The sequence below is a fragment of the Sander vitreus genome, chromosome 23, assembly GCF_031162955.1.
Source record: "Sander vitreus isolate 19-12246 chromosome 23, sanVit1, whole genome shotgun sequence".
Lineage (NCBI taxonomy): Eukaryota > Metazoa > Chordata > Actinopteri > Perciformes > Percidae > Sander > Sander vitreus.
In genome coordinates this window covers 16,159,854-16,172,553 of record NC_135877.1, presented here as the reverse complement: position 1 = coordinate 16,172,553, position 12,700 = coordinate 16,159,854, and the positions used below count along the sequence as shown (strand labels likewise).

Genomic DNA, 12,700 nt, shown 5'->3' with positions numbered 1-12,700 from the left:
CTTCATGGCATCCGAAGCGGAACCAGGATGTCAGAGTGAATATTTCGGCGTGGTCTTTAAAACATTAGCAAACCTCTTTCTAGCACTTGTATTGACAGGGAGAGCCTAACCCGTCAGCTGTGTTGTCGATGCCTCGAGAGAACAAAGGAAGTGACTCAGAGCTTGCCGTAAAGCAGTATCTCTGGCCGTACGATCTGTATGACTTCTTTGACATTCTAAAAGGCTTTCTAGAACAAAAAAGCCACTTTAAAAAGATCTAACACCCAGCAGTGTGTATTTTCTTAGAAAATTATATCCTGAGAAAAGTGGATTTTGAGGGGTATAGCTCCATAGTGTCCCATTCATTCTGCACTGGCCTCTGAGCGCCCTCATGTGGAACCAGAGTGGAACTGCAACCAGTTCAGAAGCCGGAAATATCAGGAGAGTGGAACTTCTCCCCTTATTAGAAATTCTCTGGTGATACCTGATCATTCAATATTTTATAATGAACATGTTTTTATATTGGCTTTAATTGTATTGCATTGCTTACCGTTTCATATTTATAGTTTTTTGTTTAAGTTGAGATGAATTTGAGCATGGAGTTCTAGCTTTCATCATCATAGATATACCTTTTTCACAGCATGACAAGCACAGGTGTATTTAATAACATGAATATTCAAAATGTCTGACATCAAAAAGGTCTATTATGGCTCTTACTTAAGCCATAGCTCAGACCATTGGTGACTAAACTTTTTGGCTTATGGTCCCTTAAATTGTAATTTCTGGGAGCCCGGATAGCTTAGTTGGTAGAGCAGGCACCCATATACAGAGGTTTACTCCTTGATGCTGTGGGCCCAGGTTTGACTCTGACCTGCAGCCCTTTGTTGCATGTCATTCTCTCTCTCTCCACTTTCATGTTTTCAGCTGTCCTGTCAAATAAAGACCTAAAAATGCCCAAAAAATTATATATATATATATATATATATATATATATATATATATATATATATATATATATATATATATATATATATTCTACTTGTGACCCCCTCATGACAAGAGTTCAACCAAAGAATCTCCTCAGATTGTGTAATTTGAAAGCTGTTTAGAGCCCTGGAGAGGTAAAATTATGCTAAATATATAGTTTTCAGTAACAGTAATGATTTCTTTTCTTTCTTGTCCTATTAATTATCTGGTAGCCCCTCTGATTTGTCTCTCTTGTGAGCCATTGATTTTGGACTGTAAATGAGATGTTTTGGGTTAGTTAAGGGTTAAAAATGCCTGCTCAGCCTCTGAGACTCCGCCTCCTTTGGATGACTCAACAAAACAGGAAGCAGGAAGTGCTCGCATTTAGATCGTCACAGGACTTTGTTTGTGAGGTATGTTTGGCTCTAACTTTTATATTTGGAACTGACAGTTAATCAATTTGCACTTAAAGGCTTTAAAGACTGACATGTGTTCATAAATACAACACAGCAAGGGATTATAGGTATAAAGAAGGGCTTTCCCTGTGTTTGATCAGTGCTTGCCCCTTTGCCCTACTTTCATTTTCAGAGTGAAACAGGAGCTAAGTGTCAAAATGGCAGGCAGGCTCTCGCTCCCAGAGGTGGACCTCTCCTGTTCCATATGCTGCGAAATCTTCAGGGACCCAGTGGTCCTCAAGTGCAGCCACAGCTTCTGTGCACCCTGTCTGCAGCAGTACTGGACTCATGGTGGACGGAGCCGTGACTGCCCTCTGTGCAGAACCCAGAGTGTGGATGACCCTGTGCCTAGTCTCACCCTGAAGAACCTGTGTGAGGCTTACATCCAGGAGAGTGAGGGTCTGGATGAAACGGCGGGAGAGCTGTACTGTGATCCAGGGGAGATGTGCCCTCTTCACGGGGAGAGGCTTAAGCTTTTTTGCACGCAAGACAAGGAGGCTATCTGTGTGGTTTGCCACACCTCAAGGAAGCACAAACAGCACGAATGTTGCCCTGTCAGCGAGGCCGTCGTAGATGTGAAGGTAAATACTTCGCCTTCGAGACAAAATGTAGAACTAAGGTGAAATAATGATATGCTTTTCCTTGGGGCTGCTTTTCTAAGTTCATTGAACAGCTGTTAGGGGCTGGTAACCGCCTAAGGTTTTTAAGATGAACTTCCTTTTCAACAGGCTTTTCATATTCATTTTCTCTTAATTATCTGCTCAGGAGAAAATGAAGTCCACCCTCAGCTCATTGCATGAGAAGAGGGATGCTTTTGACAAAATGAAGAAAAACTATGAAGACACTGTGGAATGCATTCAGGTGTAGTGCCGTTGTGCTGACATTTCTGCTAAAAAAAAAAAAATATATATATATATATATGCACTTAATAAGCAGTGCAGTTCATTTCCAATCCATGCTTACGAGCGTTTTTATTTCAGGTCCAGGCTCGATTTGTGGCGAGACGGACCCGAGAGGAGTTTGAAAAGCTCCACAGCTTCCTTGATGCCGAGGAGGAAGCCAGGATGGAGGCGCTGAGGGGGGAGGAAGAGCAGAAGAGTCGAGTGTTGATGCAGAAAATCGAAGAAATTACCAGAAATATGGCATCTGTGTCTGAATCCATCAAAGATTTAGAGGAGGGGATAGCTTTAGAGGGCATCTCCGTCCTTCATGTAAGTTTGTACATGTTTGAAATATGAATAAATGCATGGATACTTGCACACAAATAAGTTTATTCTTATTGTTTTGGTGGTTTTTTTTTTTTAGAAATGCAAGAGGACATTGACAAGGTGAAATATTTTTTATCTTTTAAGCTTTTCTTTTCTCTGTTTTCCTAACAAGATATATAAACAGCCTAATTCTGCTCCCTGCAGTGCTAGCAGCCCAATCGAAGATCCAGTCATGGCTCCGGGAGCACTCCTAGATGTGGCTAAATATCTGGGGTCTCTGAACTTCCATGTGTGGGAGAAGATGCATAAAATTGTCAAATTCAGTGAGTACATGCTCTATCCAAGTTTTCAGGTCCAGGTTTATTCTTTTAAAGGTTCAGCTGCAGTTTCACTTGTGTCATGTATTCCTGAGGTGGAGAAAAGGTTGTGATACTGAATGAATTACAGTCAGTGTGTGTTACAGTCAGAGTGACTATCTGCCATGTTTTCTTCAGCCCCAGTGACTCTGGACCCCAACACCGCTGCCCCATGGCTCGTCCTGTCAGACGACCTCACCAGCGTCTGTGACAGTGATGAGAAGCAGAAGCTGCCCGACAACCCGGAGAGGTTCGACCCCGACACCGGTGTACTGGGCCGTGAGAGCTTTACCTCAGGCAAGCATGCCTGGGACGTCAATGTGGGAGATAATACTGCGTGGGTTGTCGGCGTGGCTAAAGAATCTATCCAGAGGAAAGAGAAAGTGTCTTCTGTGCTGAAGAACGGCTACCTGAGTGTGTACTTTTACCACAAAATGTACTTTGCGGGTACATCTCCTTTAACAAGGCTCAACTTGAAGAGGAACCCACAGAGGATCAGAGTGCAGCTGGACTGTGACAAGGGCAGGATGTCTTTCTACGACCCACATGACAACACACACATCTACACCTTCAAGCACGCCATCACGGAGAAAGTCTTCCCTTACTTCTGGGTTGGTTGTCAGCAGTGTCCTTTGACGGTGGAACCGCTGGAGGTTTCTGTGAAAGCGGTTGAATATTTGTGAAAATGCATTTCCTCTTCACAACTTTTGGCTTTTCTTCAGCACCAAAGGAGTGAGAGAATTTCACACAGTAAGAGGAGGGCGCTTAGAATCTGAACTCAAATTGCATAATTTCAGCACTTTGTCCTACAACCTGTTCCAGTAAATGAATACTTTGCCTGTACACCTTTACATACTTTAGTTTGATATCTGCACTTTGAACTATTATATAAGATACTGCTATTTCCTTAAAATGTTTTTTGTAAAATTCAGTTTGATAACATAATGTAACCAAAAATATGGCTCCATCCATCCATCTTCGTCCACTTATCCGGTATCGGGGAGCAGATATGGCTGTTTTTAAGTAATTTAAATTTGTAAAATGATTCTGAATTGGCATGTCAAACTAAATGTTATAAGCCTAATTGTGTATATAACTCATATACTGTATATAACTAGATTATTTATATATATATATATTTATATATATATATATATATATATATATATATATATATATATATATATATATATAACTACAGATATTCTGCAAACACTAAACATGCTTCATGTGCAAATACTAAGAGTGCTAATTTACAAATAAATGATTTACAAATGTCATGACTTCCCTTGATTTTGTGCAACATGCAGGTCCTGTCTTTGGGCTGACCTTCATGTTTTACCTAAAATGAAACCATGGATGTTTCTTTTAAGTGTGAATGTTGTTGTTCATAACATGTTATTACAGTGGACTTAATTCCACTGTCGAAAACAGTAAGTTTAGAAATAATGGGGGATTATTTTTGTGTATTATTGGAGAAGATGAGTTTCTTTTTATGTGGTCTATTGAAATTCCATTGTGTGTGTGTGGTGTGTGTGTGTGTGCGCGCTACAGTAACTTTATACATTTGATTAAAAAAAATACTTTAAATAGATACGCTTGCATTCCTGGTATTGTAACAGCGTTTCAGACGCCCCCTCACCCCACCCACTACAACTGTAGCGCTTGGCACGTCGACGTTGTCCTTCAGTTCCTACCGAAAGCAACGTGGTTGCAGCTGTATGTCAGTCTTTAGTTTACTTATCTGAACAACTCGTGAGAATCGTATAAAGCTGCCTTTTCTCTGCAAGATTCAACGTTAAAGGCATTAGCAGGTGTCGCGGTAAGGTTTGCCAAATATTACTTAAGCATTGCCAAACCAATCTCTCCACTAGCCACATATCAACTTGTAAATTAGCTTTCATTAACTGGTTATAGCCTCAGTGCTAATAGTGCATGTGGTTTATTGCTAAGAATGTGTTAATAAATAAGTAAATACACAAGAATGTTAAAAAAGTTTAAAATGTTATGTCTTTAATTAGAAGTTGGGTACACGTTAAATTGATATAAATTAAGCCCCCCAGTCGTGGACATGAATACAGCCGGGCCTAACGTCAGTGGTGAGGGACCATAGATGTGAGGGACATGTGAAGTGAAGTGAGGGTCTGTGGGTCCTCCCCTAGGGAAATTCGAGCTTCATTTCCTGCATTCTGATGGATTTTTATGTAAAGGATGACAAAATGAATGTGCCAGATGACATTTCCAAATTTAAAAACATAAAATGTAATGCATTCTGTATTTCTTTCAGTGATTTATCTTCTATAGATCATTTAATATTAGGCCTATCCCTGCTTAGTCAACACACATGTAGGCAGAGGCTTCCCTACTCTTTTGTGTTTTTGTTTGTGGTAGTAACACCTGTTCACATCAATGATAGCCTACATGAATTCATTTTAATTAATTTATAAACCCTTGGAATTTCATAGCTCATGTCTTTCAGCAAGATTTCTGCCCATGTTCAAAACTTTCTGCACATTCAAAACATATCCTCCATATCTGTATTCTCTGAGAAATCGCGAATTAAGTCGTAGCTTAATTTAATGAGAATAAATTCACAATGTTTCAAGAAAAAATCTACCTGTCCTATTGCCTCATTACGTTATTGCTCTGCTGACATGGTTGTATCCCCTTCAGACCGTCTGACAGACACAGACTCTCTGGATGAGACAAAGTATGCTGCTCTTCATCAAAGTGGAAAACCAAAACTAACTGAAAACACTTCTAATCCGGCATAAATCTCACCATTGTGTCTTGTTGTCTACACAAATGTTTACTTCACCACCTTCACCATCATATCGCTGCATGTAAAGGGGGTGGGGACAAAGCGAGCAAACACAAATAGAAACTATTTCTCATCCAGTGGGAACATGAGGGAATTATCTTTTGTAGAGCCAATGGAAATTATATTTGATCTAAACACATGTGCAAGTAATATCAAATTAGTGGTTGGAACTATTTTAGGTAATCAGAAAGGTGTTTGTGACATATCCCCACCGCCCCTCCCATAAATTAGACCCATGACTACAGCCACCAACAAAAACACTTTCCTCTTTGTAGTTTGAGTCTATACTGTTTTTATACAGGAGCTCCAAGATGCCTAACAAAAGAACTAAGAGAAAGTTGGCAGACTCAGAGCCGCCGTCCAAATCTTCCAAAGTCACCTTCCTGAGCCCGTCTCTTATCCTACTGGAAATCCCTGCTGACACCAACACCAGCCTCCCAGTGTGGGAGGCCATGAGATCCCAGCAGGTTGACATCGCCTGGACCGTTAACCCTTACAGCATTAGTGTTCACTTAACCCCTGTGAGCTCTACGCAAGGGAAGATTACAACTTCCAGGCAAAGTGAAAGCACATCCAGTGTGGCACAGACCGTAGTGCCTTCTACCAGGATCCTGCAGCCTCAGATGGTCATCCAGTCCATCACTCAGCAGCATGGCGCCACTCAGAACTCCTGTGTCCTGCTCACCCTTTCCCAAAACGGCACCCATTTGCTGCCAAGCCCACCAGGTCAACCACAAAAAATACCTCCAAACCCTACGCCGGCCACCGCTCTCATCGTTTCCCTGCCTCTCATCATCACCCAACCACAGCCTGCCCATCAGCCTGGCACATCTACCAAGAGACAGATCCTACCCGCCACCCAGAGCCCAACAGCCACTCCCACCAAGCAGCGAGCCCTGTCCAAAGTGCTTGTTCCCTCTCTGTTTCACACGAGGAGCTCCCCTGACATCCAGATCTGTGACAGATTCCTCCTGGGTTTGTGTAGCGCAGGGAAAAGGTGTAAGATGCACCACACTCCCTACCCGTTTCACTGGCAGCTGTGGTGTGTGATCACCCACCAGTGGATCGACATCCCCTCTCGCTCTCAGGTCTTACTGGAGAGGAACTACTGCAATGTCGACCAAAAGCTCATTTACTTCAAGGATGGGTGAGTAAGAGGGTAGAACTGGAGTCAGATCTCTGGTTGTAAAGTTAAACCAGACTAATATGTCTTGTTTTCTCTGTCCATTTTCCCCTTGTGTTGATGACAGCATGTTCAGTTTTCCCTGAGTCAAAACAAAAATTAGTGTAAGTGTTTTAATTGTAACCCTACAATGTTGTTTCGTCCTACACTACCTTTAGGCATGTCCTCTACTCTCTTGTCTTTGACTCGATGAAGTTGAAAAACTCATGTAACTATGGTGGGGTTAGACGACTGACTAACTCTGACAGTCTGGTCAGGAACCCTTACTTTGCCAGCAAATGGAAAATCTACTGGTGGAACAACCTTGAATGGGAAGAGTACAACGAGGTAAATGTTTCCTCTCCTTTTTTTTTCTCCTTTTAGTTTCTGTACTTTTATTATCGCTCCTTGGCACGATTAGTGCCCTTTTCCCCCCCCCAGTCCTCTTTTACCTCTAACCACTCTCTTAGCTACCAATGCAATGCTGAAGTTTTCCCCTGGAGGATCCCTGATAGGCTCTGTGGAGTCAGTCTGGATTCTTGGCCTGGGTGTAGAGTGGAGGAAGGGAGGATATTAATGTGATGAAGAGGAGATATGAAACCATTCTTAATGACCTTTCTTACAAATAGCTTGCGTTTACCGTACATCAGAATCATTTTTGTACTTGCTTACAATTGTCTTACAATTACATTCTAATTAATACGTGTGAAAGCTGACAATAACTACCGAGTGTCTTTCAGCAGCTCCTTGTTCATTGATTGGTTCATCTCTCCATAGGATGTGTCAACCTCGCTGCTAAATAAGATGAGCGAAAAGGAGCCTGAGGGTTCCTTCTACATTGGCTCACAACAGTACAAGGTGGACCTCGCCACCATGACCCAGTCCAACGTCACCACTGGGTTCCAGAGAAAAGTTCGCTGCAGACCCATCTACTGCTCCCCCAAATCCATGCAGCCTTACCTGCAGTTGGTTTCCATTTTCTCTTCCTTAGAAATGGTCCCATATCCCCTCTTCATCATATTAAAGGGGAACGCCAATTTTTACGTGAATCTTGATCGCTATAAATAGGGGGAAAAAAACGACTAGAATCGGTGCTAGCAAACTGGAGTTGCTGCAACTACGTCCTGAGCTCCCAGTTAGCTAAAACGGCGGTTGTGGGGGCATCTTATAAAGAGTGCCTTTGTGCCTCTTAACAGACACAAAATGCAATTAAAATGTCTGTGCGACATGAACAGGGCCCTTACGTGACAACAAGTTGCATTTTCAACTCAGACATTGTTTAAATTCACCTACCCTGTCTCGATCCTGCCAGTAGCTAGCTCGCCCTGCTAGCTGCCGTCCGGGATGAGTGGGTTCAGCCAGGCTTCGGTGATAATATTCACACAGCAGTTCCGTGTGTAGTTGTAGCTCATCCATTTTGTGTGCAATCGATCTGGCGTTGGTGAGTAGCAGTCTTGGCAGTGGAGGTCTGTGTGGTAGTTGCCTTAGCCGGGCTAGCAGGCCCGACCGGCATCCTTGCTAGTCTCGTTATTCTTACTCCAAGCTTCTTCCCTTGTGAACACCTCTGATCTTCACTCTTCAGACACTACGCGCCGATCTGCACACTACTGTTTACCTTTTCCTACTACAACTGAATTCCCACGGGACTTCAGCGCAAGACTACAGCTAGCCTTCTCTAACGCTATAACTGTGCAACTCCAGTTTGCTAGCACAGATTCTGGTCATTTTTTTTTCCAATCGACAGTACTCGCATATTTATAGTAGTGCTGTCAGTTAAACTCGTTATTAACGGCATTAACGCAAACCCATTTTAACGGCGTCAATTTTTTTATCGCGAGATTAACGTTCTTTTTGGCATAGCAAACTTTGTAGTTTTTTTCACATGCTGTTGCAACAACTAGTAACGTTAGAAAAACTACAACACCGCACCGGATCTAGCTAGACCGGAAACAAAACAACAGGCACGCCGCACACACTTGTTTGGGCTTGCGAGCCGGTCAAAGAGTAGTAGGCTAACGGTACGTTTTGAGTGGATGGCGTGCGCGAGACGGCAAAATGGATGCCAATAAGATTCTGAATGGAAAGTTTACTTTTAAAAAGTTGCCAAATGGTTCCATTGACAAGACCAAAGTGATCTGCGCGTTTTGTCGTTGTGAACTGAGCTATCATCGCAGCACGTCCAGTCTGAAATACCACTTGATGGCTAAGCACACAGCTGATGCGAATTCTCCTCCCCCTCGTCAAAGCCAGGCGACAAAAGCACAAAGTAAGCCGATCCACTTTTCCATGTTGATAAGAGAAAAAATAATTGGACAAAAAGAAATCTAGGGACATTTAGAATAGATAAAAATGTGCAATTAATTGCGAGTTAACTATGACATTAATGCGATTAATCGCGATGAAATATTTTAATCGTTTGACAGCACTAATTTATAGCGATCAAGATGCACTTAAAAATTGGCCGGAGTTCTCCTTTAATATCCTCCCTTCCTCTCTACTCTACACCCAGGACAGGAATCCAGACTGTCTACACCGAGCCTGTCAGTGATCCGCCAGGGGAAAACTTTAGCGTGGACCCTCTGCAGGAGTTCAGCTCCTGGTATCCTCCAGTGTGGTGTCTGGCCTCAGAGCAGGACTACAGCCTGGTGGACCTTCCGGCCGGCACACAGGCCTACCGGAGTATTGAAAACCTCTTCAATGAGAGTCTGCCTGAGACCAAGGTGGACATCATCAGCATCGAGCAGATCCAGAACCTCCTCCACTGGGACAAGTACCAAAGGTTTAGCTGCTATTTGTGCCTGTTATCGAAAAACCTTAAATACTTCAGTTAAAGTCATTAAGTCCGTTCGCATTGATTATGCAAGGCTTGAAATGTTTGTTTCCTTCTGTGTGCATGCACTGCTGCTTGTAACTATTAAAATTGCATGCAGCAAAATATTTACCTGCACCAGATCTGGCCGAAATTACTGTAATGTACAGTGAAACTACTATCTACTAACGACTATCATGGGTTTTTCATAAACAATATTAATAACAAGAAAAAAAACACTTGTGTACTGATATATTTTGGTATATCCGTGCATTTTCAGTGTCCTCGACATTATCAGTTATGCATTCGTCATGTGGCGCGCGAGTATCTGAAAAGTCTCGGTTAATGCGTGAGAATTGGCGGCCCTGAACATTTTTAATACAAGTTAAGCCCAGTTCAGACCAAAGATTTGCGACGAGGCGAAACCGTTTTAAACGTCATAGAGAAAAGTTTCAGCGGTCTGAACCGGCCCGTATCAGCTCAACTCAAACCAGCTGCAACTCAGCTGGTCGAGTCTCCAGAGGCTGGTTTTAGAACGTAAGGGACGTCACCTGTTTCAACAGCCAATAGAGAAGTCATCTTGTAAAGTCAGCTACAATCATGTGATACATAATCCATTTTATTTGTTATAAACTGAGGCTCAACGTGTGACGGCGAGCACGTACGGTGGAGCGAGCTAGAGAGTGACGAGCCATGAATCAGAGAAATAAAACGTGTTTTCGCCGATTCATCACTAGAAATGTAACTGTAGCAAGCATCTCACGATCACTAACACTATCCACATTCATATTTCGACGCAACAATTGATATATTCAGCTACAAAAAGTCTGGAAGTCAGAAGTTAGGACAGAAGTAAAAAGAGTCGTTGCTATGGAGATGATACACCGTCTCGTCTGGTTGGTGTGAACTGGCAGCTTTCAGAACGCTGCAGACCGAGGTGTTGCAAGTAGTTGCAAGTTTCAACTCGTCTCGTCGCGAATCTTTGGTCTGAGCTGGGCTTTACGTGCACCTATGCATGTAGAGCTGATAATTCCGTGCACAGCTCCAAGTTAAATTGCTCCTCTGCAGGGACTGCCGACGGAAATTAGCTAGTAGCAGAATCTCGTACAATTTCAAAAGCTTGTTTCAGCACAATATACTGGCAAACTAATATACTGTATATGTCTAAACATAAGACAGATATATTCCTTCTAAATACAGTGTTGGGCAAGTTACTTCCAAAATGTAATACATTCTAGATTACTAGTCATTTGAGAGTAATTACAATATTACTGTCTCTGAATTGTAATGCTTTACACTACTTTTGCATTACTTTTGAGTTACTTTCACCAAAATAACAGCAAAAGTTTAAATTGGCAGGTAGCTTGTGAATTTCACCACCGGATCAATAAAGTCTCCTCTTTATCCACTTTAATACATCACAGATTATTCATAATATTTTGTATAATTAATATGAATATGCAAAGTAACTAGAGCTATACAAATAGAGAAGTAAAACGTACAATAGGGAAGTAGGAGAAAATGAAAATACTCAATTAAAAGTACCTTACAGTTGTATTGAAGTACGGCACAGTTACTTTCCACGGCTGATAAAATGCAATGGTATTTACGTGTAGCAAGCCTAAACATTAATTCCCGACATGTTTATATCTGTCAGCAGCTCGGACACAATGCCCTCCGCGCTGACGTACCGTCACCTGTTGGGACACAGATGTTGTCCATACCGTCTCTGGTTCTGGTTTTGACCACGGGAGCAGTGATGAGACAGCTCGCTTCAACGCAGCGTAATAACTCCTGAAAATAATGTCCATCTCGCAAATGTCTCTGCACTCATCTCAACCATCAATACAGCAACAGGAAATAACACTCACAGCTTCTTTTTTTTTGCCTGTGAAGAAATGTTTTGCGGTGTTGGTGAATTCTTAAAAAAAAAAAAAAACACCAGTGTTTCCCACATAGACTAATTTGTGGCGGTGCGCCACGGAATCAACACCGGCCGCCACATATTGTTCTTGTATTCTTTCTTTTTTTACGCTACTTAAAACACGCAGTGTAATCGTTAAGCTGCGTTTCCTCACCGCCACCACAAATTGCTTTTTGAAAACGCCACTAAATTTTGCGTTAAAATGCGTTGTAACGCGTTACTGAGATCGTAACGGGTATAATATTACCAAAATGTAATTAGTGATGCGTTATATTACTGCGTTACAGCAAAAAGGAATACATTACTGTAATTGCGTTACTTTAGTAACGCTTTACTCCCAAACATATGTCTATATTCAAGTTTCTATGTGAGTTAAGTACAAAGACGAAGAGGCAGGAAAGTTGGACACCAACTACTACATCGAAACACTAGTATCTGCATTGTCATTACAGGCAAAAGGCGTACATGCAGAAGCAGCACACCAACTCTAAGGAGCCTCTTGAGAGACATCTCTTCCACGGGACAACCAAAGAGCCCTCAGAGGACATCTGCCACAACAACTTCGACCCCCGCATGGCCGGGTTTCACGGAACGTCTCAGGGTTTTGGCTCCTACTTCGCCACGACCGCTTCCTTCTCCCACAAGTACACAGCCAGGGAGGGGCCAGATAGGGTTCGCCACATGTTTCTAGCCAAAGTCCTGGTGGGGGAGACGTGCCTCGGAAGGTACAACTACCACAGGCCGCCGCTTAACTCTAAGATGAGGCAGTTCTATCTCTACGACAGCTGCGTAGACAACATGGACAAACCCACTATGTTTGTAGTTTTTGATAGCTGTCATTGCTACCCATACTACCTCATCAAGTACAAAGACCTGCCCCAAGAGATTGATATTTGATGAAGAGGACAGGCATTGATGGCACGGGAGTTAGTTGATGCTAATCGTTCAGATATAAACAGTGTTAGAGTTGATGTAAGAGGACCCCGAAATGTTATCAACTGCATCAAATGTTGTCAGTTG

The 12,700-nt window shown here is 42.4% G+C and overlaps 2 protein-coding genes across 2 annotated transcripts; both read left to right on the top strand.

The window, feature by feature from the left end:
- Nucleotides 1–1,302: 1,302 nt before the first annotated feature.
- trim35-14 (tripartite motif containing 35-14) lies at nt 1,303–4,242 on the top strand. The gene is made up of 7 exons (XM_078242930.1): nt 1,303–1,358; nt 1,534–1,981; nt 2,166–2,261; nt 2,381–2,611; nt 2,706–2,728; nt 2,813–2,931; nt 3,103–4,242. The coding sequence occupies exons 2-7, from the start codon at nt 1,559–1,561 to the stop codon at nt 3,645–3,647; spliced, it is 1,437 nt and encodes a 478-aa protein (XP_078099056.1). The 5' UTR covers nt 1,303–1,358; nt 1,534–1,558; the 3' UTR covers nt 3,648–4,242.
- A 1,854-nt stretch (nt 4,243–6,096) lies between these two features.
- On the top strand, nt 6,097–12,577 carry LOC144511981 (protein mono-ADP-ribosyltransferase TIPARP-like). Its single transcript, XM_078242489.1, has 5 exons — nt 6,097–6,932; nt 7,127–7,295; nt 7,725–7,912; nt 9,457–9,726; nt 12,133–12,577. The coding sequence occupies exons 1-5, from the start codon at nt 6,097–6,099 to the stop codon at nt 12,575–12,577; spliced, it is 1,908 nt and encodes a 635-aa protein (XP_078098615.1).
- Nucleotides 12,578–12,700: the final 123 nt, after the last annotated feature.

What these genes read in the sequence shown, in the direction of transcription:
- LOC144511981 (XM_078242489.1), top strand. Translation starts at nt 6,097, where the DNA reads ATGCCTAACAAAAGAACTAAGAGAAAGTTGGCAGACTCAGAGCCGCCG. An exon ending in CTCATTTACTTCAAGGATGG is followed by an intron (nt 6,933 to 7,126) that starts GTGAGTAAGAGG and finishes CACTACCTTTAG; the next exon opens with GCATGTCCTCTACTCTCTTG. An exon ending in AATGGGAAGAGTACAACGAG is followed by an intron (nt 7,296 to 7,724) that starts GTAAATGTTTCC and finishes ATCTCTCCATAG; the next exon opens with GATGTGTCAACCTCGCTGCT.
- trim35-14 (XM_078242930.1), top strand. Translation starts at nt 1,559, where the DNA reads ATGGCAGGCAGGCTCTCGCTCCCAGAGGTGGACCTCTCCTGTTCCATA. An exon ending in AGGGCATCTCCGTCCTTCAT is followed by an intron (nt 2,612 to 2,705) that starts GTAAGTTTGTAC and finishes TTTTTTTTTTAG; the next exon opens with AAATGCAAGAGGACATTGAC. An exon ending in GCATAAAATTGTCAAATTCA is followed by an intron (nt 2,932 to 3,102) that starts GTGAGTACATGC and finishes TGTTTTCTTCAG; the next exon opens with CCCCAGTGACTCTGGACCCC.